The following is a 26,892-nucleotide window of genomic DNA, read 5'->3' as shown; positions in this document are numbered from 1 at the left end:
ATTCCCAGGTTAGCCCATCCCCTGCCAGCCTTACATTCCCAGGTTAGTCCATCCCCTGCCAGCTTTACATTCCCAGGTTAGTCCAGCTCATTGGACATATAAACTCTCCAACACGGCTATGTATGGAATGGTCTTTCTTCTTACTGATGAACTTTTAGCAACTTCTTTATGAAAATGTTCATGCCGAGTTAAACTGACACCAATCCCCAGTGCAAGTTCAAAACCAGGAGTCTGTGACAACAGTCACCTCTTCAGCTAATCACTGAGAACCCGGGGCAGCCAGTGCTGGCCAGATTGTTGGCAGTAAGACAACCATTCCCAGGTCGTCTTAAACAGGGCCACTGCAGAAGTATCGGACTGTGACCTCTGCTCATCCCCTCTCCCGTGTGTTTCTTTTCTAGAACTATAAACTATGGGTGACTGGTCTCTTGCCTGCGAGTCCCTGAGGGACTGCTGTGGCCTCTGTACCCGGTGAGGAGGAGCATCAATGGGACAGGCTGCAGGAGAGCTTCAAACAAGCAGCTGGCTGTGGCAGAAGAGTGTGAGCAGGTGGGATGGTGTGGCTTTACCTCTTGTCAGCTCTGTATCACTGTCCTCAGCAGTAAACGGTGCTTCCTGGAGGCCCAGAGCCCCCAGCTTCATGAAGGAGGAGCGCTGGGCAAAATAGCTGTACCGCTGCTCCGAGAGCTTTCCAACCCCCCTTCTTTCGTTTCCTTTTTTAAAAATTAAAATTCTCCTTTTTAGAGCAGTTTTAGGCTCACAGAAGAATGGTGAGTGGGTTCCATACACTGCTGCCTGCCCGGCATACTCCTCCTGCGGGGTTGCATTTGTCACAGTGAAGACCCTCAGGTTCTTAGCTTAGCTGACACAGCATGATTGCACAAGGCCAGGTGACTCTAGCGTCCCTACTTGCATAGTGCAGTGACACCCACCCATCCAGCATTACAGTGTCATGCAGAGCAGGACCACCTGCATTTGTTTCCCCACCCCAGCCACCCCCACCTTATCACCACCACCCCCTTTCCATTCTCTGCCTTTCCCAGGATGCTCTCATTAGATCGGCTTGTGCACTGCCCCCTTCCCAGATTACTTACTTCACTCCTCCCAACGGCGTCACACATGAGGAAACCTAGGTGGAGTGAAGTGACACAACCTATCTGGGCTCACCCAGCTAGCAGATGTCAGAGCTAGAGTCCAAGTCCAGAACTCCAAGTCCTGTTCGCTTGGCCCAGAACTCCAAGTCCTGTTCACCTGGCCCCTACATCTTTGTGATTATTTTCCCTAGCCAGGAAACGACAGAAGTTCCCCAGGGTGCAGCCTTGGCTCTGTCTTCACAGCTTCTGGCTGCAAACACAGACTCCATGAGGAAGCAAGAGGTGTGGACAGATAGAGAGACATGCCTGGCCTACAGTGCTGGCTCCCCAGCTGAGCAGGTGAAAACCCTTGTGGAACTGTTGACTGGGAAGGGCAGTCAGCTGCTACAGGCCCATAACAAAATGCCAGACCCCCCACTGGTATCCCAAAGCAATGGTAAGTCTTCCATGGGGGTGGGGGTGTAGGTAACAGGGGAGGCACCTGAACCCTCTCACCTTGCCCCGGCACTTTACCTTCTTGTCCTGTGTCCGGCAGAGTCAAGGCTACGGAAGCACTGTGAGGCCCTGCTGAGCAGGGTGGGAAATGACCCAGAACTGGGCAGCCCCTCACACCGGCTGGCCAGCCTCATGCTGGTAGAGGGCCTGACAGACCTGCAGCTAAAGGAGCATGACTTCACACAGGTGGAGGCCACACGTGGTGTCTGGCGCCCTACCAGGGCCATCACCCTGGACAGGCTCTTCCTGCCTCTGTCCCGGGTATCCATCCCACCTCGAGTCTCTGTCACCATTGGAGTGGCTGGCGTGGGCAAGACCACGCTGGTGAGGCATTTTGTTCATTGCTGGGCCAGAGGACAAGTGGGCAAGGGTTTCTCATGGGTTCTGCCCTTAACCTTTCGGGATCTTAACACCTATGAGAAACTGTCTGCAGACAGACTCATCTCCATTGTCCCAAATGTTGGGGGAGCTAATCTGACAATGATGGCCCCAGACAGAGTCCTCCTGGTCCTGGATGGCTTGGATGAGTGTAAGACACCCCTGGAATTCTCCAATACCATGGCCTGCACAGACCCAAAGAAGGAGATCCAGGTAGACCACCTGATCACTAACATCATCAGAGGCAACCTCTTTCCAGAAATTTCTGTCTGGATCACTTCCCGGCCCAGTGCTGCTGGTCAGATCCCTGGGGGCCTAGTGGACCGGATGACTGAGATTCGGGGCCTTACAGAGGAAGAGATCAAGGTGTGTCTGAAGCAGATATTTCCAGAGGACCAGAACCTCTTAGGTCAGGTTCTGAGTCAAGTGCAAGCCAACAGGGCTCTGTATCTGATGTGCACCGTACCAGCCTTTTGTAGGCTCACAGGGCTGGCACTGGGTCACTTATACCGCACCAGGCTGGCTGTCCAAGACATAGAGCTGCCATTGCCTCAGACCCTGTGTGAGCTCTACTCTTGGTACTTCAGGATGGCTCTCGGTAGGGAGGGGCAGGATAAGGGAAAGGTAAGTCCTAGGATCGAGCAGGTGACCCAGGGAGCTCGCAAAATGGTGGGGACATTGGGCCGCCTAGCATTCCATGGGCTGGTCAAGAAGAAATACGTGTTTTACGAGCAAGACATGAAGGCGTTTGGAGTGGACCTTGCCCTGCTGCAGAGCGCTCTGTGCAGCTGCCTCCTGCAGCGGGAAGAGACCCTGGCCTCCTCGGGAGCTTACTGCTTCATCCACCTATCTCTGCAAGAATTTGTGGCGGCTGCATATTACTATAGTGCATCCAAGAGGGCCATCTTTGACCTCTTCACTGAGAGTGGCATGTCCTGGCCCAGGTTGGGTTTCCTTGCCCATTTCAGATGTGCAGCCCAGCGGGCCACACAGTCTAAGGATGGGAGGCTGGACGTGTTCCTGCGCTTCCTCTCTGGCCTCTTATCTCCAAGGGTCAATACTCTGTTGGCCGGCTCCCTGTTAGCCCAGGGAGAGCATCAGAGCTACCGAGACCAGGTGGCTGAGGTCCTCCAAGGCTTCCTACATCCTGACACTGCAGTCTGTGCACGCGCCATCAATGTCTTGTACTGCCTGAGTGAGCTGCGGCACACAGAGCTGGCCCGCAGCGTGGAGGAGGCCATGCGGAGTGGGACCTTGGCTGAGATGAGCAGCCCCTCACACCGCTCCACTCTGGCCTACCTCCTGCAGATGTCTGATATCTGCTCCCAGGAGGCCGACTTCTCCCTGTGCCTCAGCCAGCGTGTCCTCCGGAGCCTGCTGCCTCAGCTGCTCTATTGTCGGAGCCTCAGGTGGGTACTGGGTCAATGCAGGGAGTAAGGGCAAAGGAGAAAGATTTGGAATGGTTCTTTGCTTCATCATGGCCCTTTCCCTGTAGCCTGCTGAGGTGGCTAGAGTTCCACAGCTGGGTGCTTAAACCATCGTAGCAACTGATCTTGTTCTAGGAGCCACCAGTCTGAGGTCAAGGCACGGGCAGTCCTTCCATGAAACCATGTCAGGAGGGCTCTTCCTGCCTCTGGAGCTCCTGTGGGCCAGCAGTCTTTGCTGCTCCCTCTCCTCCTGTCACCTCACTGTCTGCCCCTGTGTCTCTGTCTACACACAGCACTCACTTTTCCTATAAGGCCATTATCACACTGGATTATTATAGGTCTGCCCTATGTCAGTGTGATATCCTCTTAGCTATTAAGTCTGCAATGAGACTTACATCCATAGGAAGCTACGCTCTTGAGACAGCAAGGTTAGAATTTCAATATGGAAATACAACCAAACTCAGGAGACCCTCTGAAACCAGGCGTTGTGACTCACACATGCAATCCCAGCAGTCAAGAGGCTGAGGTAGAAAGACTTCTGGGTTCCAGGACAGCCTGGGCTACATCACAAGATTTTTTTTGTGTGTGTGTGTATAAAACAAAGACTGTGTAAGCCAGTTGACAGAAGCTTCACCTGAAGCTCATACTCTGAGCCAAGCAAGCAAATAGGAAAAGATGTCGAAAGGTCAGGACCTGAGAGTGGTTTTGGCTCCCTCAGAAGTAAAGCTAGGCAGCAGAGGTCTACACAGGTGTACAGAGCTGCGGTGACAACACACTGCAAGATGTCACTTAAGAGGAACAACACAGGTCCCAGGAACCACCTCAGGTTACCTCAGGTTACCTTAGGTTACCCCACAGGGAAGTCTGGGCATCATGAGTGCGTGAGTCTACAGGTCTGAGCTGAAGCAGTAGGACCACAGTGGGGTTGTGAGGTGGCAGAGGCTCTGCCCTGATCGTGGGCTGCAGGACTACTCACTGTCATGGCTCCCGTGCCCAGGCTGGACAACAACCAGTTCCAGGACCCTGTGATGGAGTTGCTGGGCAGTGTGCTGAGTGTGAAGGACTGTCGTATTCAAAAGATCAGGTAACCCACTCCCCAGTGAATCTACCTGTTGCATGGGCTAGGGCATCTCTTCCATTTCTGCTCAGTTAACCAGTGGCACCCTGGGGACAGGCATCGTTTCAATGTGTGGCTTAGAGTGCAGTCTGCTCTTTCCTCCCCTTTGAAAGTGCCAATGGATCGGGTGCCTGTCTGTAAGAAGAGGGAAATGACCAGGGGAGACTTGGACTCTGTCAAGTCCTCACTCTGCTGCCCTGGCTTGGGCATCACCTTCTGGATGCTTCTCCCAATATTTACTCTCTGAGCACAGGATTACATCTTAGGTAAAACTTTAAAAGCTTAAAGTTTCACTTTTAATTTAAATAAATTTAAGGTGAAATTTTAAAAATGTTTTTAGGCTTATTTATATGAATATTTTGCCTACTTGCTCTTTGAGTCCACAGATGTCAGAAGACAGTGTCAGATCTCCTGAATGGGAGTAAAGATGGTTGTGAGTCGCCCTGTGGATGCTGGGAATTGAACCCAGAGCCTCTGCAAGAGTAAATGCTCTTAATAGCCAAGCCTTCTCTCCAGCCTCAAAATCGTTTTTCTTTTTTGACACGGGGTCTCGTTAGTCCAGTTTTGCCTCAAACTCACTGTGTAGGTGAGGCGATCCTGAGCCTGGATCCTCCAAATGCCGGGGTTACAGCACTGTCCCATCAGACCCAGCTTATGCTGTGCTGGGGTGGGACCCAGCTGTCATTCCTGTCATTCATGCTAGCCAAGCACTTCACCTTCTTGAGCTAATTCTCAGTCTGTTTTCAAAAACATAAATGTAAAACTTTGTCTTTAGCTGGGTACAATGTACATGCCTGTGATCCCAGCACTCTAGAGGCTGAGACAGGAGGATTGCCTGGACTACACAGAGTGAGGTCCTATCTCAAATAAAGTCAAATTACACTGCTTACGCTGTAACTAGAGAAAAGTCTGTATACTGACTTAAATGCTTATGAAACGCCTACACTTTCAGACGTAAACAACACTTGGGCTTGTGGACAGAGCAGTATGGAGATGGTGGGAAGGCTCCGGAGACCCGTGGAGTAATTTTAGAGGGGCTTAGGGAATGAGGTGGGGGCTGGCTATGCCTTGCTAGTGAAGGGTAAAAAATGTTATCCCTCCAGGAGAGAGATGGTCTTGACAGCTTCTCACGAATGTGCTGTCTTTCACAGGCAGCTCTAGGCCTTCAGCAAATGACAAAATATCCAAATATCCAGCAATTAGTGTCGCTTAAAATGAGTCTCATGCTTTTTCCTCTCTGGTCCTCAGTGACACTAGTTTACAATGTCCACGTCATTCTGCAGAAAAACACATAAGGCTGCTTATGAGATATTATTTATACATGATATAAGTCCTGGGCCAACAAAAGGACACTGGTCTTCAAACATTTTGACGGTGGAGGGCAGAGAAACAAGGTCTTCTGTAGTACAGGCTGGCCTTGAACGCACATGTAAACCAGGCTAGTCTCTGACCCATAGAGATAGGCCTGCCTCTGCTTCCCAAGTGTTGGGATTAAAGGGCTGCTCCACTATACCTGTCTCAGATTTATTTTTAAGTCATGGAGCTCATCTGAAAAGCGGCAAATAAAATGCACAAAGGGTGAGCTGCTGGCACTGAAGGTGCCTGGTCCACTTAGCTTCCCTTTGCCTTCCTGGTGGCCAGGTTACCCAGCACCTTCGGAAGACACTTGATTCAGACACTGCAGGGATTCTCATGCTTTACTCTAGGCTGCTGCCTACAGAACTAAAAAAATCTCAACTCAGGAAGCAAAACTGAGTGCATCCACGGAATGCCTCTGGAACACCTTTCCAGGCATATAAAGATGAACATTTCTTTAAACTTAAAAGTGGTAATTCTGCCATTTGCTGTTTTGTACTAGAGGAAGGCTAGTATCAATGATTTGCTCAAACTAGTTTGTACTAGTTTCTGAGCACTATGGATTTTTTTAGGAATTTCATAAGCCGAAGGTACTTGAAATTAGCCATGGTTTGGGGCATTTGAACCACAGAAACAGCACCAGCTTCAATATTTTGCCTTTTCTTGAGAGCCACATGAACATAATGCCGCTAGACAGGTTTTAATACCAGCAAAGCCAGTATGAAAAATTTTACTGCATTTATTGTAGTCTCTGTCTCTCTGTCTCTCTCTCTCTCCCCCCCACCAAGCCCCCCGTGTGTCTGTGTGGAGGTCAGAGGACAGCCATAAGAGTCTGTTTTATCCTTCCAGTATTTGAGTTCTGGAGATCAAATTCAGGCTGTCAGGCTTGGTAGCAGGTACTTTTAACCTCTCAGCCATCTTCCTGGCCCCAAATACAAGACTTCTATTTTCTAAACTCTTGGCTGCACATTTGTAAAGTAGGTATTGTCCAAGGTGCTCGATGAATTTCCTTGTGCCCCTTTGTCAGGGTGAAGGCCATCTGGCCCCCTCTGACTCTATCTTCCCAGGCTCAAGGGTCTTCCTATTCCTAACTTTCTGCTCCACAGTCACCTTGTCTCTGCTTCTATCCATGTGGGTGATGCTGGGAAAGCAAGGGTTAATCATGAGCCTAATATCAAAGAGGAGGCAACCAGTCACAGACTTGAAAGAAGCACTCTCCCTCTTTTCTCTGGCAGCCTGGCTGAGAACCAGATTGGTAGCAAAGGAGCCAAAGCCCTGGCCAGAGCCCTGCTGGTCAACAGAAGCCTCATCACACTAGAGTAAGTAGGAGTCTTTGGGCCCCTGGAATAGAAGAATTTTAAGCTGTCTCTTTGTGTATGACATGTCTTGAATTTTCTCCATCCTTTCTCCCAGTCCCAGACTCAGCCCGTTTAGAGCAGAGTCAGTGGGTGAGCTCTTGGAGACCACATGTCCTTCCAGGTGGCCAAAGCACAGCTGAGAAAGCAGTCACCGATCATCTCTTGAACTTCATGTCACAAAACATTTGATTTTTGTGTAACAACACTAGAATATGTCTTTGTCGTATATGTCATGTGTAGGATATATGTCACAGACACACATATGAGTGTGTGTGATGTATATGAACACACAGAGACATACATTTGATGTTTGATGGAATCCTGGCAGAGATCATATATGTATGTGGTGTGTGTGTGTGTGTGTGTGTATGATATATATTGTAGAGAGAATGTCTTGTGTACTCTATGGAAGTATCACTTGTCAATAAAAAAGATGTTGGCCTATATATATATGATCATACACACAGACACACATGTATATGTATATATGTATGTGTGTGTATATATATATATGTATATGTATATATATACATATATATATATGTGTATATATATATATATACATATATACACATATGTATATATAAATATTAGCTGTGGGCCTTTCTACTCATGCCCAAGTTCCCGAAATAATGACTCTGTGATTTATTATTTAGGAATAATTACCTAGGCCATAAGCTTGGGCTCATTCTCTGACTATCTCACAACGTAATTAGCCTGTTTATTCTATCCTAACTCTTGCCATGAAGGTAGTTGCCTCTCCTCAGGTACCTACGACTGTCTCCATCAGCATTCTGGGTGAATCTATTTCTGCACCTGACTCTATCCCAGAATTCCTCTCTCTCTGCTGGAATCCCCCACTTCCTATTTCCTGCATTGGCTAATAGGCCAAAGGCCTTTTTATTGACAGGTGATGCTTCAACATCATACACAAGGGATTCTCTCTACAGTATCACACGCACGCACGCACGCACGCACGCATGCACGTACTTACGCACGCACAAACACATGATCTCTGCCATGGTTTCATCAAATGTGAAATTCTTAATCCCAATTCATTCCCCTTATGATTATAGATGTAAAGTGTTGGTGCCATTTTTATCCGTCTTCCCACCTCAGTAGTCTTTCCTCACTTGCTTCTATCAGCCTCCGGAGTAACTGCGTTGGACCACAGGGGGCTAAGGCTCTGGCAGATGCTCTGAAGATAAACCGAACTCTAGCTTCTCTAAGGTATGACCCCGCTCCTGTCCCTTGCAGCAGGAAAGGACCCAGAAAACCCTGGCTACAGGGAATACTGTAAAATGGGAGGGGATTAAAAATGGAGGCTTTGGGATGTCAGCAGCTTCAAGTTCCAGATTCTCCCAATTCTGTGTGCTGCTCTAAGTCCCCAGGGTGTCTCAGGACAACGAAAAGCCTGCCTTCCAGAAGATGGCATTTGGAATGGTTTGCTATGTCCCTTTTAGGAGCCTGTGGGTGTGTCTGTCTAGTTGAGGGTATACTACTACCTTGTTTTCTTTTGTTTTTCTACTTATTCAAAGGAAAATTTTGTTGTTAATTGTTTTAAAACAGGGTCTGGCTAGGTAGCCTTGGCTGGCCTGGAGCTTGCTATGTAGGCCAGGCTACAGTTCCACCTGCCTCTGCCTCCCAAGTGATGGAATTAAAGGTGTGCACCAACACACTCAGCACCAGGAGAAGTTTTTGTTTGGTTTAATTTTTCAAGACAGGGTTTCTTTGTATAACCCTGGTTGTCTTGGAACTCACTCTGTAGACCAGGCTGGCCCTGAACTCAGAGATCCACTCTGCCTCTCATTGTACATTCACAATGTTGTGCAACCACTACCTCTGTCTAATTTCAAAATGTTTTTGACTATTAGTATTTGCTTTCTTTTTCTCTAGCAAGTTTAGCCTTTAGCAAGTTTTCTACCTATTTATCGATTCTGGACATTTCATATAAGTGGAGTTATACAATAATTGTGTCTGTCTTCTTCAACTAGCATAATGTTTTCAAGTTCATCAATATTGTAGCATATTGATATTTTCTTGCATTTTACCCATACAGCATCCCACGGATGTTCATGCGCAGACAGACACTCAATGTGTCTTTTTTCACACTTCTATTCAGCTTCTATCTTTTGGCTATTGTGAATAATGCTGCCTGTGACATTTGTGTAGAAGTATTCAAGTACCTGTCTTTAATCCTTTGGGGGAATATACCTAGAAATGAAATTGCTATGCCAAGTCTAAGTTAAGAACTACCAGGCTATTCCACAGAGGCTTGGCCAGTTGACATTCTCATCAGTAGTGTGAGGCTTCCTGTTTTACCACATCTTCACTGCTGTTCGGGTACTGTGGCTCTTGATTGTAGTGGGGACTACTGATGACCTCATTTTAACTGATGTAGTCAGCATGGGCACTTGGTTTCTAGTTGTTGGGCAGCTGCTTAGAGACTCCATACAGGAGGGCTAATGGTCTTTCCTGGGTGCTGGACCTAGAGATGGTCATGTCATCATTGATAAATCGTCTCACAGAAGTCAGTTGCTTCCTGTTTTGGGCCTCTAAGTATCCCCTTGGGTATCCCCACTGCAGTATGAGTCCAGGCCACTACTGGTATCTCTCGTTCTACTGGTAACAGTCCTCCTTGCCTCTGTAGCCTCCAAAACAACGTGATCGAGGACGATGGCGTCCTGTGTGTGGCTGAGGCCCTGATCTCCAACCAGACCATCTCCATGCTACAGTGAGTGGACACAACTCCCGCTGCTTCCTCTCCCTTCTGCTGGCCTCTGCCTTGCTGCTGACAGAGAGAGCAGGAGACAAGCCTGAGGCTTTCTGATCTACCTGCACAGTCTCTGAAAAGCATGATGTTACCTGCTTTTACAGAGAATAAATGTAGCTTTGGCTTTTCAAAACCTACTTTTAATATGGGTTCTTAAATGCTTTAACCTCCCTTCTAACCCATCACCCACCAGAGGTAGTGGAAAAGAAAGGTTATTAGGATATGGGGGAAATGGACCTGTTTAGAAATTGTTCTTTGGAGCAAATCCCAGATGTGTTGTCAGGAAATCGGCAGTTCAGTTTACAAGATTCAGCAGCAGCAGCTTGATCCACTTGCAAATACTTCACCAATATACCAGCAGTCCAGTTCAGTAGTGTCCAGATAGCAAACACGAATCAGCAGCGTTGGCACAGCCTAGCAGAAACAGCCAGACCTTAACGGAATCAGCAGGAGTCAGCAGGAGCAACCATCAGGGATGCCAGGAGTTCTCTGCTGTGCCTCTCTCAACAAAGCAAAGATCAGCGAAGATCAGCGAAGATGGGAGACCAAGAAGCATTGCAAGGCTAGCTGTTCGAGCCCCTGTCACAGCTGAGCCTTATTGAAACTCCCTCCGAACGTCATGTGTCCTCCACGGGTCTTGCCTCAACATGGGTCTTGCCTCAGAATGAGAGTCTGTCTTAGCAAAACTCCACTTGAGTCTGTATCAGCTAACATCACTCTGCCAATTGGCCAGAGTCCACAGAAGCAGCAAGAAGCTGCCAGAACACCACCAGAAGTTTTTAAATGCATGTCTCCCTATGGAGTCACTTACAAATGGAGCTCAACTAAGCAATATAAGGTGGACCAAACACGTGTCGTTAGTGAAGAGTCCTCCATCACGTTCTCCTTCCACATGCTTGCCCCAGCAAAACACCATCCAACACAACTGACTTTCCAAAGAAACCATAAGTTTCCACTTCAAATAGGTATGAAGAATTACTGAAAATTAAAATTAAAACAAACAAACTCAGATCCCAGGCGGCAGCTCTGTACCCAACCTCACAAAACCCAGAGGAAAAGGGCCTCCCAGGAGCTTTAACTCGGGCAGTATCTCAGATAAAAATGAATCACCCGTGATGTCTGCTGTTAGAAGTTCTAATCCAGATGCTGGCCTCCAAACTTATACTACTCAGACCTTCGACAGGCCATTGACAAGAACATCAAACAGCTAGAGATCGACATCACTAATCTGAAGAAATTCCTCGTTTTGCTGTCTGAAGAGCCCTCCAAAAATTGCAAAGGACTTTATTGGACTTGATTTACAATAGAAAAAGCTGTGTACAGCTCTTGACTGTGTACAGCCCTTAAAGAAGAATGTTGCCTTTTCATAGACAAGACAGGGATGGTTAAAGAGAGCATGAAAAAGGTCAGAGAAAGCCCTGAGGAAAGACAGAGAGAGAAAGAGAAAGATGAGTGCTGGTACAAGAATTGGTTTTCAGCCTGTCCATGGTTGTCAACCCTACTTCCTCCCATCTTGAGACCATTAATGGGGTTATTTTTGCTTATTTCTTTTGGTCCCTGGGTGTTAAGTAGACTGACTAACTTTGTGAAACAACAGATAGATAATTTGGTAGCAAAACCTATTCAGATACATTATCATAAGTTAGCTATGAAGGACCATGAGACTCAAGATGAGGTTGTTACTCTATTCAGGGTGTTCCCAAAACCCATCTCCACCCAACCTAAAAGAGGGGACTTCCGCCCCTAGACTGATCAGAGAGGGGCCACCCAGAACTCCCTCTAACTGGCAATCTGAATTCTCGCTTAAGCTGCGAGGCTAAGCACTGCAAGGGAATATAAATAAAAGTTAAAAATATCTCTCTGGGTTCCCTGAGGGACAAGCCTGACTGCATAGGGGTTGATGTCAAAAGTATCCCCTCTCCAGGAAAAAGACATGGGGACGGGTATGGCCCTCATGCCTCACTGGACAACGACAGGGGGACCAGAGCCATTACAAGGTCCCCTTCAATTACTGGAGGTCAGGCCTCTATCCCCGCCTTCGAAAGTTTAGAATTGCCACAGCCCTTCTATACTTAGAGAAGGGAGGAGATGTCAGGGGTAGCCCTGCTTATACACTGAAGGCCTAAAATCAGCCATAGGCCTAAAATCAGCAATAGGCCTGTCATACATGTATACTAACACCAAGTCTTGGGTCTCAGTGGAAAAACATTGAAACAGTTGGCTATAAGCTACTGTAAACAGGCAGCTTTTGTGGAAATTTACCAGCCTGAGTAGTCATAGACCTTGTAAATAGGTAGCCTTGGCAGACAATACCAACTTAGATAAGGACAAGTGAATCACAGGCAGAGTCATAGTGACCTGTCCCCTGAACCTTCACCCAGCTGATCCCTGTTCTGAAAGATATCTGAATTCCCCCTGAACACCCACGCTCCGGTGTCATCCCCTTCCCCACATCCTGCCTTTTTGTGTTTATAACCCCTGTGTAAATAAGTAAAAATTACGATTTGAAAAAAAAAACACAACTCCTGCCAACCTAGAAAATTGTCTCCACAGATGTAGAAAAGAACACTGTACTCCTTTATTGAAAAGGTACTAACATAAAATGTAATGTAAAAGCAACATCATGGAGAACTACCAGTGAGGTTGCAAAGACAGAGCTCCTGCCCTCCTATCAGCCCAGCAGAGGTGACCCCTTCCACGACTGCTCTCAAGGTCAATGGCAACTTGTCTTCCAGTGTGAAGACCTGGCAGCTCCACTTTCAGCAACTTATCCTATGCTCAGCAGATGCTCAGAGGCTATGTGCTCCTTAATTGCTTTTGCCTCTAGAACAAAGTTGTTCCTACCTTTATGGTGATCGTGTGCTTCGCCACATGGAGCCAGGTGCCTGGCTCATTCTCACAGTAGCAGCGAAAGAGGGACACTGTCTTGTTTGATGTTTATCTTGGAAAGGGAGGCCCCAAGACTCTTACAAAGACCCCAGGAAGCCAGGCATGGTGACGGACAACTTTAATCCCAGCACCCAGGAGGCACAGGCCAGCGGATCTTTCTGAGTTCAAGGCCAGCCTAGGCTACATAGAGAGACCCTGTCTCAGAGAACAAAACAAAGACCCCCCCAAAAAAACACTCCTGGACTGTGAAGCCAGAGGAGGCTGACTGAGTTTGTAAGGAGACAGCACATCTTAAAGGGACAGAGTGAGGATTTACCATCTATAGTTTCAAGAAAATATTCTAGAAAAGGAAGATTTTTTTTTCTTTAAGAAAAGATGTGTGGACATGTACAGTGCAGGTACATTATTTTTTGTTTTATTTGTTTAATGTGTGTATGCATGGGCATATGCATGCACATGCCATGACAGAAGTATAGAGGTTAGAGGACAACTTGGGGAGTCAGTTTTCTCTTCCCAGTTGTGCATCCTAGAGATTGAACTTAGTTCTCCAGCCTTGGTGGCAAGCACCTTCCCATGCTCAGCCATCTCATGGGCCCCTGTCTCTCTCCGTTGTATGGAGGGTGCTCTAACTTTACACAGGAGAGGTCCTTCCCCTTCTGTCCAGACCTCTTTCAAGGGAAGTTTCTCGAGGTGGAAGGCAGATGGGACCCAGATGGGAAATATACCTTGCTAACTGGCAGATGTGTGCATGGAAGTCTGTAATACAAGGGGCTGTCGAGCACTCTCAACCTCTTGCTCCCAGCTGCACTTTCCCCTTAACTCTGTCAGCCAGACCCTTTGTGCACACTGAGTGTAAATGGAGATGGTCCCCTATTTGTCCTTGATCTCGAGGCTACAACCCAGACTGGCTTTGGCCTGGGTGTGACTGTGGCTGGCTTGGCTTATGGACCTGTCTCATTTCTTACAGGCTACAGCAAAACCTCATTGGGCACATAGGAGCCCAGCAGATGGCAGATGCCCTGAAGCGGAACAGGAGTCTGAAAGAACTCATGTGAGAAAGGCCAAAAGGCCACATTGGTATTCTCAGTGTCAAGCAGAAGGCCAGCCCTCCCTACATACTTGTAGGCTGGGATGGATGATGGAATGGATGGATGAACGGAAGGATGAGATACGAATGGATGGTAGAGTGGAGGAGTAGATGGGTAGGTAGGTAGGTGGATGACTGATGGCTAACTGGATAGAAAGAGGGATATATGAGGGGTTTAGGGAGACTGGTGGCGGGGGATGTGGTTAGAGGGGTTGGGAGACGGATGGCGGGAGAATGTGGTTAGTTGGGTTAGCTGTACAAAACACTGGATGAGAGAATTAAAGTCCAAACTCCCAGAACTGGATGGGCCTCAAACCTCACAGGCATACTTTCATAACTGCTTCCCTGCTCTCAGAAGGAAACATCATCTCTTGGCCATCTTCACATAAAGTCCCAGATGCTAACCCTTAGTTCTTTCCAAAGAGTTATGATAGGGGTCACCTGCAGCAATTACAGATGAGCATAACTGAGGCCCAACTGCATTGGACACCCTTAAGACAGAGGTAGTCTCCCCTGAGCTCTGACACCTAGGCACAGCCCACCACCTTTTGTCTCTTGTAGGTTTTCCAGTAATACCATTGGGGACAGAGGTGCCATGGCCCTGGCCGAGGCCCTGAAGGTGAACCAGGGCCTAGAGAACCTGGAGTGAGTCTGCCTGGGAACTCTCTGTGGTTGATAATCACCCTTGTCTGAGCCCATTTCCATGAGAGAGCCCTACCAACCTTACCCCTACCACTGTGCTGTTTCTGCCCCTCCATCCACCTTTGTCCTACTCTGCCTATAGCTCCACTTCCCTGCAGTTTTTAGAATGACAAGGTTTACATGCCTTGTCCTAAGTGAGCACCAGTGGCTGAAGAAAAGCTTTGGAAGATGAGGGCGGGGCTGGGTGCATTCTGCTGCCATGTTAGGATATTTTTGCCACTTTACTTTCTCTGGAGTGGAGCTAACATGTTTGCAGCCCCATGTCAAGGCAGTTTAAACCTCAGGGCTTATCTCCCTGAGGAGTTAAGGCAGGCTAAATCTCCCTGCCTTTACCTGGCAGGAGCTAGAAAGTGGCAATGGGAGAGGAGAGAGGAATGAGGAGAGCAGCTCTTAGGTCCCCAGCTCCCTGCTAAACCCATGGGCATGGCTCTAGCTGGGTCAGACGGCTCCCTCCAGGTCCCAGAACAGCCACATCAACAGTACCTTGTCGTGTGCCTGCAGCCTCCAGAGCAATGCCATCAGTAACACGGGAGTGGCGGTGCTGATGGAAGCCCTCTGCAGTAACCATACACTGTCCAGTCTCAAGTAAGCCCTGACCCTCAACCCCACAGCCAGGATGCTGTCCTTTTCACCAGTGGGAATATAAGGCTTCTGGGACTTGGAAAGAAAACTGAAGAAATCTGTAGTTGGTACAGGCGTGGTTCTAGAACATGGCCACCGTCCCTTTTCCTACTTTGTCGGTTGTAGCACTGGTGGGTTGTTCCTGTAAGTACAAGTCCTTCAGGTGCCATTTGCTCCTCTAACTCAGATCCTGTCCTTTTCTTCCCGTGTGTTCTACACTGTTGGTAGTCCTGAGTAGGACACTGATTAGAACCCTGGCTGGCTGGAACAGGTTCCTTCGCATTTCGTCCCAGGAGACCAAGGGCTTGTCTGTAGTTTCTTGGGGTTTGAAAAGTCTAGAGACTTGGGCTTGCTCCGTCAGAAGCCTCACTTACACTATTGAATGCTCAATCTTATGTCTCCTCAGCCTACGAGAAAACTCCATCAGCCCAGAGGGAGCCCAGGCCCTCGCTCAAGCCCTCTGTGCGAACACCTCTCTGAAGCACTTGGAGTACGTGGTAGGGTCTGGAGGGATGGAGGTCAAGGGGAGATGGGCTGCTTCCCTTACTCAGCTCACCATTATGATGGGTTAGACCCTTGACATTGTCACAGTTTATATGATTGGACAAGGGCTTGATTTGGGAAGAGTCAGGAAGGAGACCTGGTATCCACTGGCAACCCTGATAGAACAACTCTCCAGCGTTACCCCTGGAGATGGATAAGCACAGGGGAGAGGACCGTGCCAATAGGCAATAAGCCCTGTTCTTCGTGCTGTGTGTCCTGGTTGCATAACCTGTAACCACACTGAGTAGATTTGGCACACCAGAGTTCTCCATAAGCATGACCCACACAAACTCAGTATCAGTGCTGACAGTGTGTTTTGGGGAAGAGGGGGAACTGGATCCCCTAGTGACCAGGATGGGGGGTTCACGGTAGCTCCTCACTAGGGAAGAGGGGGGACTGGATCCCCTAGTGACCAGGATGGGGGGTTCATGGTAGCTCTCATCAGCTCTTGTTCCCCTTTTGGCAGCCTGACAGCTAATCTCCTCCATGACCAAGGTGCCCAGGCCATTGCAGTAGCAGTGGGAGAAAACCACTCTCTGACACACCTTCAGTAAGTCTACCCCTCCCCAGTCTCCATTCTCCTCAGCTGTAGGGCTACTCACAAACCAAGTATGGTAGATGGAACCTGGATTTGGCACAGGTATTCCTATCCTGGATTTGGATTCCTGAGGTTATCCTCAGATAGACCTAGATTATGAGGCAAGTGTCATGGCTGTGACTCATGGTGACCTATGTTTCATGAAGAATATCTGAGCTTGTTCCCGTGGCTACACTGGCCCTCTGGCCTGAAGGGAACTTCAGGAATCCTCCTGCCATATATCCTACATAGACTCCCCCAGCCACTGCACCCTCCTGGATCCCTCAGAGCCTCTCTAGTCTTTTCCTGTGCCATGTGGTCATGGGTCTGTATCTTTCCAGCCTGCAGTGGAACTTCATTCAGGTTGGTGCAGCCAGGGCCCTGGGACAAGCACTCCAGCTGAACAGGACCCTGACAACCTTAGAGTAAGTGTGGCCTATGGGACTGAGGGGCAGTCTCCAGGCACAGGGCTTGTTTGAGGATTTTTAAAAATAGTCTCCTCCACCATAAGACCATAGACTTGTTTCTTTCAGTCCTTACCTGGAGGAAGAAGGGGGGGGGGAGGAGAGAGAGAGAGAGAGAGAGACAGAGACAGAGAGAGACAGAGAGAGACAGAGAGAGACAGAGAGACAGAGAAAAGGCACACAAGCACGCCAGTAGGTGGTGGTTCACCTTTAATCCCAGCACATGGAAGGCAGAGGCAGGTGGATCTGTGAGTTTGAGGCCAGCCTGGTCTACAGAGTGACCAGGACATCTAGGGCTACACAGAGAAACTCTGTCTCACAAAACAAAACAAAAAGTATGTGTGTGTGTGTGTGTGTGTGTGCATGTGCGAGTGTGTGTGTGTGTACGTGTGTGCACTTGCCCTGACGTGTGTGTGGAGGTCAGAAGAGAACTTTCAGGAGCTAGTTCTATCTTACTCTGAGTTAGTTCCTAGACTCAAATTCAGGCCAGCAGAGTTGATGGCAAGCACCTTTACCTGCCGAGCCATCTCGCTAGTCCTTTTAAATAAATCTTTGTATCTGTGTGTGCATAGGTATGTGTGTTAAGTTTGTGAGTGTGGGCATACATAAGCCAGGGTGTGCATGTGGATGTGAGTGGACAACCTCAGCTGTTGGTCCTTGCCTTCAACCTTGAGATAGTCTTTTTCTCCCTTGCTACATATGCCAGGCAGTCTGGCTGTAAGCTTCTGGGGTTGCTCATTTTTCTTCCTGACACATGGCAATGTCCATTTGTCCTGAACTTATTTATGGTCCCAGAATTTGCTTTTTTCTTCCAATTGGAAGTAGGAGAAAAGATGGATAAAGCCTAGCCAGCAAGAACGGCACAGAGCAGGGTGGTGCTGGCGCACGCATGAACGGGACAGAGCAGGGTGGTGCTGGCGCACGCCTTTGATCCCAGCATTTGGGGGTCGGGGGGAGCAGAGGCAGGCAGATCTCTAGATTTGAGGACAACCATGGCTACACAGAAAAACTCTGTCTCAAAAAACACCCCACCCCCTACCCCAAGAGCGGTACAGAGAGAACTTCAGGTTAATCTTCCCGTTGGTTTTGAAAAGCATACCTTTTGTCCTTAAACCTTGTTGATAGCAATATCCATGTCTCCTTTCTTGTCTGCCCTGGACAGTTTGTTCAGATACACACAGACTTCCTAGGTTCCTCTGTGCATTAATTATGAAGCCAAGGGCACAAAAGCTGCCAAACAGGGACAATTATCTAATGTGACTTGATGTGGGTCTGCTGTGTGTAAAGAGACCCAACCCCATAGGCCTTGGCCAATGGGTCACACTGTGTTCAGTTTACAGGAGAATGCCATAGGGGATGAAGGAGCTTCCTCAGTGGCTGGCGCTCTGAAGGTGAACACAACCCTCACTGCTCTCTAGTAAGTCCTGTGGGTGTGAGAGCTGAGTAGATCCCCCTTCACCAAGTAGATCCCCCTTCACCAAGTAGATCCCCCTTCACCAAGTAGATCGCTCCTTCACCAAGTAGATTACCCCTTTGTCACCCCCTTATGCCACAACCATCTTTGTTTATCAGTCTGGGAAAGTTGTTTGGCTTTCCTAATATTAGTGATTGGTAGTCAAACGTAGGAAGGATTGCAGGTACAGACAGCATCCACCCCAAGCCCGTCCAGAAGACTCCCCTGTCTCCCATCCACACCTACACCGTCTTCTCAGGTGTCAGAATAGCGGTGGAGAGGCAGTGTTCTTGGAAGGATCACAGGAAAACAATCCTTAGTGCCATTTCCCAACACTTAGCCCTGACTAAGGGGAGGGAGGCCTGGCGCAGGGCAGGGAGGGGCTAGGAACGCAGGAGGCCCGCTTCCCTGTACTGACTGCACCCCCTTTATATATAGCCTACAGGTGGCTTCCATTGGTAGCCAAGGGGCCCAGGCACTTGGGGAGGCCCTAGCTGTGAACAGAACTTTGGAGATTCTTGAGTGAGTATTCCTGGCGCTGTTGAGAGATGTTTGCTGAAAAACAAACAAACAAACAACAAAACAAAAACCCGAAGCTACAGATTCAAAAGGAATAAACATGAAGCCAGACATCTACACACACACTCAGATAATTTTGATGGTTGTTTGGGTTATTTGCTCTATTTTCTCCATTCCCACTATGTATTTCCCACTATGGCTTTATGCCCTGGGTTGGGCCTGTCCCAGGCAAACAGGTCCAAAGGCTCTATTTAGTGGTATCCCCCGACCCCCACCACCTAGGAACCAGTAGCCAACTCCTGGTGTGGGTGGGGTTGTCTGCATGCCCATGTCACCTCTGCTCTCCAGGATCCTTTAACTACTGTGCACTGTGTACCTCTGGGTGGAGAGTTACTGCTCCTATCTCGGCCTAGGTTTTCCTTCTCTGGAGTAGAAAAAAAGACAGGCTTCCATTAAGTGCTTAGGAAGAAGCCACCCCCCAATTGCTGTGAATGGTCATATTCAGATAATCCCATACCCGTCTGGAGGGACATCAGTACCACCCCACAACCTATCCCTGCACCTCAGGCTTCTCACTTGTCCTGACAGCTTACGAGGAAACGACGTTGGGGTAGCTGGCGCCAAGGCCTTGGCAAACGCTCTGAAGTTAAACTCTAGTCTTAGAAGACTCAAGTAAGTGATCATGTGACCCACACGCACGCCTAAGCAGCAGTGTTCTGACCATTACTGATCGCATCCACCGAAGGTAGCTTTGATCATTCTCCTTATATAATTTACTTATAATTTACTTAAAATACAAACTTATGGTCTTGGGTAGAGTACCTGGCTACAGTTTAGGGATCAAATGTCAATCTAGCAGTTGCTATGGCACCTGTGGACAATCAACCTCAGAACTGCTCATGCCATCCTTGTCTCAACAAGGCTGTGTCGCCTCTTTATGTCTTTTCTGGCGCATCATGGTTCTCCATCTCTTCTCTGTCTAGTCTCCAAGAGAACTCAGTGGGGATGGACGGGGCCATATATGTCGCCGCTGCTCTGTCTGAGAACCACGGTCTGCAGCATATTAAGTGAGTAGACTCGGTAGCACCATCTTTTCCAGAGACTTTTGCTGAGCCCCCAAAACTGCTCCCAGGTCCGGATCTGCCTTTTAGCTCAGTTCTGGGAATGAGGTGATCTGAAGACACTCTGACAACTCCATGGGGAGACTAGGTATAAGAAGGAACATGCCAGAGTAGTGTGTGTAGGAGGGATCCCAGAAGGGCAAAGAAAGGCTCAGTAGGGTCCAGAATTCATTATAGTGACAATCATTCTACTAAGGACAATCTGTAGATGCTGAGGTCTGTCCTAACTCTTCTGTCTTAGTCTCCAGGGAAATCCGATTGGGGAATCCGCTGCCAGGATGATCTCAGAGGCTATCAAGACAAATGGTCCCACATGCACTGTGGAAATGTAAGGAAAGAGTTCCTGGAGGACCACGCAGAAACTCAACTAGGAGCTTCTGATCAGAGGACCTCTGGTCTCTGCAAATCTTCCTGGAATCAGAAATGTTGCTGGGCTAGCTCTCAAGCTGGTCTCCTCAATAGAGGAAGGGAGGGTACTTCAGCAGAGTTCACAGGCACCTTTCCTGCCCAGGGTCAGTCAGAGGAAAGATGGCTACTGTTATGGGACAGAGAAGGAAAGGGTCTGGCACCAAGGGACACACAGGGCAATGTCTCAAAGCTCCACAAAGTAGGAGGCTGATCCTGGCTTACTCATCCCCAGGGTCTTCACATGCCCCAACTTAAAAGAACCAAAGAAAGCAAAACAATGACAGCATTCCTGCCCTGAACACTCACACGGCTGGCACCATCGGTCTCTGCAGTGTAGTGTTCCTGCCCCGCACACTCACACGGCTGGCGCCATCGGTCTCTGCAGTGTAGTCTCTGCAGTGTAGTGTTCCTGCCCCACACACTCACACGGCTGGCATCATCGGTCTCTGCAGTGTAGTCTCTGCAGTGTAATGTTCCTGCCCTGCACACTCACACGGCTGGTACATCTCTGCAGTCTTCAAGTCCACTAAGCACATTAGCTTGCCAAAGGTGACAATGGGTCCATTTTTTTCTTTTCTCAAGAGAAGAAGAAAGTTTGGGGGTGTAACCCTTAGATACGTATGGAGAAAATATGAGAAATCTGGGAAGATAATGAGAGGTTAATGCTAAGATTCTGGAGTGAGAGTTAAGTCCCAAAGGCACTCTTCTGTACGACCTCAGACATCAACCATGCCCTGCCATAGACGGAGTCCAGTACACTGGTTATCCATTGAGAAGTAAGTGTTGATACCTTGATGCCATTATCCTGAATTTAAGCTTTCAGACCCTCTGCAGTGGCTGTAGCTTCCCCATGGAGACACATAAGCTATGTTTCCCTGTGGCCAGTTCCTTCCATTGTCTAATGGAAACAGGAAAACCTACATGAACTTCACAGGTCTCAACTGAGGCAACGAGGGAAATGTTTATCAAAACCACAGAGTAAGTCCAAGCGTGGTGGTGCAGGCCTTTAATCTCAGCACTTGGGAGGCAGAGGCAGAGGAACCTATGAGTTTAAGGCCAGCCTGGTCTACAAAGTAAATTCCAGGATGGCCAAAACTACATAGTGAGACCCTGTCTTAAAAAAAAAAAAAAAAGAGTATCCAGAAGCCAGACCTGTAGCACACACTTGTGTGCTTGACAGGACAAGAAAGGAGAATCATAGGTTTGAGGCCAGATTAAATTACACAGTGAGTTTCAAAACAAAAACATAGACCTTGAGTATTCAGAAGAGTTATCATGGCAGTGGGAGGTGGTACTGTTTATGTAGGAAAAGAGGCAACAAAGGAAGCAACTCTGTAAATGTAGCCTTGACAAACGATTAGACGTAAGCCAGGAATAGCCTGTAATTCCAGCACTTGGTGGAGCAGGAGGATCAGGATTTGGGGGCTGCCTTTGGATACACAGTGAATTCAAGACCAGTTTGTGCTTCATGAAATCCCATCTCAAGAAAACAAAGGAGAACGAGCGACTAAGTTGGGACAAGTGAACATCACGTGTGACTGTGGGACGCAGTGCTGATGGAGTAGTTCTGCCAAAAACGTTTACCTAAGCCTAACTGTAGTGGTATAGCTACCTCAAATCCAAATGCAAGGACTGGCTATAATCCAAATCCAGTGCAGGCCTGGTTGCAGAAAGATGTTACAGCAGGTTTTGAAGGGTATTGTTTCTGGGTATAGAATGCTATCTTTCTTTTGGTACTTTTATGATGTTGCTCTCCGACTGGGGCTCCATCCAGCTCAGTGAAGGTGGTCCTGGGTTCCTTCTTCTGCACTGCCAGCAGCAGCAGCAGCAACCACCACCTGCTGCTTTATTCTTCTGGCTTGTCTTGTTTCTGGCTGAAGCTTTCAGGACAGCAGTCAGTCAGCAAACAAATGTTGGGAAAGCTGTATCCCACAGAAGCCTAGTACATGGGTCTGAGAGCCAAACATTATAAGGAAAAAGGGTGCACTCCAAAGATCCTGAGAGCAAGCCCACCAGACCTAGAAGGCCCCCCTTTCCAGAAAGTTTGTCCAGAGTCCACTGTTGAGGCTTCCCAGCTGTCTAGCTCGCAAGGTCTAGCTGCTTCACCACAAGCAAGCCCAGTTGTAGAGTCTGGAACTGAGATAAACTAACTGGAACAGTGGTTTGGCTTTTTTTCCTATTCGGTTTTTTGTTTGTTTGATTTAATTTTGGACAGTTTCTGTTGCTGTCTTCTGCAATTTCTCTACAACACATCCTCTGCTGTTAAGTGCATCTTGCTACTTTCCTTCTCAGACATTTTTAAATCTGCCGTGATGGTGCTTGGCTTTAGCTCCCCCAACTTGAATGCTTCCATCTATGCCACACCACACAACAGCGGTTGTCATTCACTCTGGTCTCTGTTGTGGTCCTTGGTAGCCTTGTGGGTAATCCTCTATGAAAATTTCCTCCTCCTCTTCCTTCCTGCTTCTCTCTCCTTTGCTTCCTTCTTCCCTGTCTTCTCCCTCCCCACTCTGGTTTTACTAGAACTCCAGGAGAGTACAGAGATAAGTGTGTTCTGTCCACAGGTCTATCTGCAGCTCTCCCATGATTGTGCATTTGTCAGTCAAGACTAGACATACATACATGTGTCAGTATATTTCCAAAGTGTCCCCGACACTTGCTAATTGTACCTCCTGACTGGCCGTATGTCTCAGTTAACAAATACCTAACTAGGATGCCTCACCTCTGAGAACTTTTCAATATAACTATCCCATAATGAGTAGTCTCCAAAGCCTTTTATCCTCCCCACATCCTTTTAGACACTTTATAACACTAAGCCTTGGCTGGCCCAGAGCTTTCTATGTAGAACAAACTGGCTTTGAGCTCACAGAGATCCGCCTGCCCTGTCTTCAGAGTGCAGGGTTAAAGGCATGTGGTATCATGCTCAGCCCACAGTAATCTTTTCTTTCCCTTCCTTCCTTCCTTCCTTCCTTCCTTCCTTCCTTCCTTCCTTCCTTCCTTCCTTCCTTCTTTTCTTCTTTCTTTCTGTGGGGGTTTGAATATGTGTGCCCCAAGGAGTGGCACTATTAGAAGGCGTGGCCTTGTTGGAGTAGATGTGTCACTGTGGGGGTGGGCTTTCAGACCCTCTTCCTAGCTACCTGAAAACAGTCTCCTTCGGCTGTCTTTAGATGAAGATGTAGAACTCTCAGCTCCTTCTCCAGCAGCATGCCTGTCTGCACACTGCCACCTTCCTGGTGTGACCGAGCCTCTGAAACTGTAAGCCTGCCCCAGTAAAGACTTCACCTTTATCAGAGCTGCCTTGGTGTTTCCACACAGCAATACCCCTAACTTAGACTGATTTCTTTTTTTCCTTTTAATTAATTAATTATTTATTTATTTTGGTTTTTTTTTTGTTTTGTTTTTTGAGACAGGGTTTCTCTGTGTAGCTCTGACTGTCCTGGCACTCACTCTGCAGACCAGGCTGGCCTTGAACTCAGAAATCCACCTGCCTCTGCCTCCCAAGTGCTGGGATTAAAGGCGTGTGCCACCACCGCCCGGCTAGACTTATTTTCTTTCTTTCCTTTTCTCTTTCCTTCTTCCTTTCCCTTCCCTTTCTCAAGGCAGTTTTTTTGTGTAGCCCTAGCCTTCCTGGGACATGATATGTAGACCAAGCTGGCCCTGAACTCAGAGATCTGCCTGCCTCTGCCTCCTAGTGCTGGGATTAAAGGCGTGAACCATTGCCACCTAGGCTAAGTGATTTTCTTTTTTTTTAAACCCATCTCTGGAAGTTGCCATTACTGAGCAAAACCCAGCTAATTCCTTAGCAAAACATAGGAAGTTCATTTTGCTGTTCCCCTATACATACCAAGCATTTCAGCCCATGTGTCTGTCATTTCAGACTTGGGATACCTCTATGCTCCTGTAGTTCTGTCCTACCTGGTCTTTAACTGTGTGCACATGTGTATCTATGTGAGGGTACGTGCTTGTGAGTACAGCTGTCCCAGGAAGCTACAAGAATGTATGGGATGACCTGGTGAACTGGAGCTAACAGGTGGCTGTGGGTCACTGGGCGTGGTGAGTGCTGAGCCTAGCTTCTGGAAAAGCAGCAAGCTTTCTCAGCCTCTGAGCCATCTCTCCATATCCAGTGTTTTGTTTTTCTCAGGCTTAAAACCACTCTCTGAGCCTTTCATACACGTTTACAATGAACTATAATCACATACACTGCCTTCCCTTTCTGCTCTCCTCCCAAAACATACTCCTTAATTTCATGTTTCTTTTGTTTGATAATCCACTAAGTCCATAAGTCCATGCAGAAGGGGTTACTCACTGGGGCATGGGAAACATACCAGTGGGAACACCCTAAAAAAAAAAAAAGGAAAATGATTCTCTGTCATGGAGCAGCTATTAACTGCCAATAGCTCCTCAGTACAGCGGGGCCTAGAGATCCTCGATCTATGTGAGGTTTTGGGCTGGCTTGATCTTACGTGGATTGTATGTGATGGAGTCTTACTTGTCCAGTTCAGGGATGAGTTACAGATCATGGTAGAGCTTGAGGCTCTAGGTTCCATCCCCACTACTACAAAGCATAGACAACCAGACAGCAAAAATCCCCCAGAAGACCCAGTCCAGTCTGACTTCACACACACCTTTTCCAAGCAGAGAAGGCTTGCTGCTCCTTACTCTGGGTTCCGAAGCCTCTCGCACCCCAGACACTGTATGCACCTTGCATGCAGATGCTAAGACTCATTCATTTCAGAACTAATGTAAGCATGACAGCCGAGAACCATAACTGCTTAGTACATACTTAGTGAAAAGAAATCTGTACAGGAAATGTACCTATGGCAAAATGATTCCATGGTCATGGCCAAATAGGCACCATGGACCAATGCACTGGGTTCCAAAACCACCTTTTATTAATTACTGAGCCTGGGTCTTTATCCTCCTGGCCTACCGAGTGGCTGCAACTGTGTCACCACAACAGGACTGCACTGTCTACATTACAGCCACTCTGTCACTCCCACACATCCACAGCACGTAGATATGGCATTGCTGACACACGGTCAGGGTCCCTGCTCAACAGTGAGTTCCAAACCAGCTGGAGACTTGGTCTCAGAAAATAGGAATTTAGGGACAAAGCCAGAAAGATCTTGATCACACCAGAATGTGGACCTCTCCCATCTATCAAGCCTCTAATATGGCAGCTGTACCCCTCCCCCAAAATAGACTGGAAGAGATTTTATGTTTTCTTCTTGTCTCAAGAGGACAGTCTTCGTGATTTTCACTGTTATCCTTTTGGGTTTGTTTTCCATTTATGTATGTCCCATGTCTCACATGTGCCCACAGGAGTCAGGAAAGGGCATCACACGCTCTGGAGCTGGAGTTGTGAACTTTAGTTTTCTACATAACAACAAGCACGTTTAACTGAGCCACCGCTCCAGTCCTGTGACTTTCTAAGAGCAGCATCTAGCCAGGGTGACCGTGTGCCCAGTGTGCAGAGGGCAGAGACAGGACGTTTAAGTCAAGCTGCTCTTCAGGGCGAGTTCATGGCAGAGGCAGGTGGATCTCTTCAAGTTCAAGGCCAACTTGGTCTATATAGTGAGTTCTAGGACAACCAGGGCTACACAATGAGACTGCCTCAAAAGACAAACGAAAATGCTTGACGACGACACATGCTAGTTTATGTATGTAACAGGTGCAAGTCAAAAATAATGCTTTTGAGTAAACTTTGATTATATAAAAATACAGTGTTGAATACATTTTTAAATTGCATCTATTTGTGTGTGGGTGCGACCATGCCCACGCTGATGTCAGAGGACAACCAGTGGGAGTGGGTTCCTTCTTCCTACCGTGGGAGCTCTGTGGGTTGAACTCTGTTTACTGGCGAGCTCCTTTCCCACTGAGCCATCTAACATCTTACTTACATTTTGTACATTTTACGGAGTGGTAAGTAGCTTTTGAAATCTTCAGACTATAAACTAAATGAAAAATAATCCGACACTTTTCTTCCATGTGTGCTGTATTCATGGACCTAGGGAGATGGCTCAGTGGGTATGGCCACTTTCTACACAAGCGTGAGAACCTAAGTTTGGATGCCAGAACCTACATTAAAAAAAAGGTGGAGTGACAAAGTGGGATGCTTCACACCTTTAATCACAGCAGTCTAGAGGCAGAGGGATGCACAGCTCTGGTAGTTCAAAGCCAGCCTGACCTGCATAGCAAGTTCCAAATCAACCAGGGGTACACAGTGAGACCCCGACTCAAAAACAAAACAATAACAAACAGCAAAAATATGGGTGTGGCTACACATACCTGTAACCCCAGCACTGTGTACCAACAAGAGCTTGTTGGCTAGCCAGTCTAGCTGAAAAACAGCAAGCTTCAGTTCAGGGAGTGACTGTCTCAAGGACTAAGGCAGAAAGTAATCAGGAAGACACCTGATGCCCTCCTCTGGCTTCTGCATGCACGGGCATGGGCATATACCAACAAGGTAGAGGCAGATGGACCTCTGCAAGTTCAAGGCCAGCCTGGTTT

The 26,892-nt window shown here is 47.9% G+C and overlaps 1 protein-coding gene across 6 annotated transcripts in view; it reads left to right on the top strand.

The window, feature by feature from the left end:
* Positions 1-22,543, top strand: part of Nlrc3 (NLR family CARD domain containing 3) — a 32,642-nt gene extending 10,099 nt beyond the window's left edge. The window contains exons 2-19 of one of the 6 annotated variants that reach the window (XM_028760842.1): positions 402-549; positions 1,286-1,530; positions 1,630-3,376; positions 4,392-4,478; positions 7,103-7,186; positions 8,372-8,455; positions 9,876-9,959; positions 13,855-13,938; positions 14,536-14,619; positions 15,178-15,261; positions 15,704-15,787; positions 16,307-16,390; positions 16,759-16,842; positions 18,215-18,298; positions 18,773-18,856; positions 19,442-19,525; positions 19,837-19,920; positions 20,223-22,543. In XM_028760842.1, coding sequence (XP_028616675.1) covers positions 488-549; positions 1,286-1,530; positions 1,630-3,376; positions 4,392-4,478; positions 7,103-7,186; positions 8,372-8,455; positions 9,876-9,959; positions 13,855-13,938; positions 14,536-14,619; positions 15,178-15,261; positions 15,704-15,787; positions 16,307-16,390; positions 16,759-16,842; positions 18,215-18,298; positions 18,773-18,856; positions 19,442-19,525; positions 19,837-19,920; positions 20,223-20,256 — 3,267 coding nt within the window. In that variant the 5' untranslated portion in view covers positions 402-487 and the 3' untranslated portion in view covers positions 20,257-22,543. Of the gene's footprint in view, positions 1-401; positions 550-1,285; positions 1,531-1,629; positions 3,377-4,391; positions 4,479-7,102; positions 7,187-8,371; positions 8,456-9,875; positions 9,960-13,854; positions 13,939-14,535; positions 14,620-15,177; positions 15,262-15,703; positions 15,795-16,306; positions 16,391-16,758; positions 16,843-18,214; positions 18,299-18,772; positions 18,857-19,441; positions 19,526-19,836; positions 19,921-20,215 lie in introns of those variants that run through there. The other 5 variants (XM_028760841.1, XM_028760844.1, XM_028760843.1 and 2 more) reach the window with 5 other exon arrangements.
* The last annotated feature ends 4,349 nt before the right edge of the window (positions 22,544-26,892 follow it).

The sequence above is a fragment of the Grammomys surdaster genome, unplaced genomic scaffold (genome assembly GCF_004785775.1).
Source record: "Grammomys surdaster isolate TR1022 unplaced genomic scaffold, NIH_TR_1.0 126612, whole genome shotgun sequence".
NCBI classification, from domain to species: domain Eukaryota; kingdom Metazoa; phylum Chordata; class Mammalia; order Rodentia; family Muridae; genus Grammomys; species Grammomys surdaster.
The sequence above is the reverse complement of the archived record's forward strand: the minus strand, read 5'-3'. Positions and strand labels throughout refer to the sequence as shown.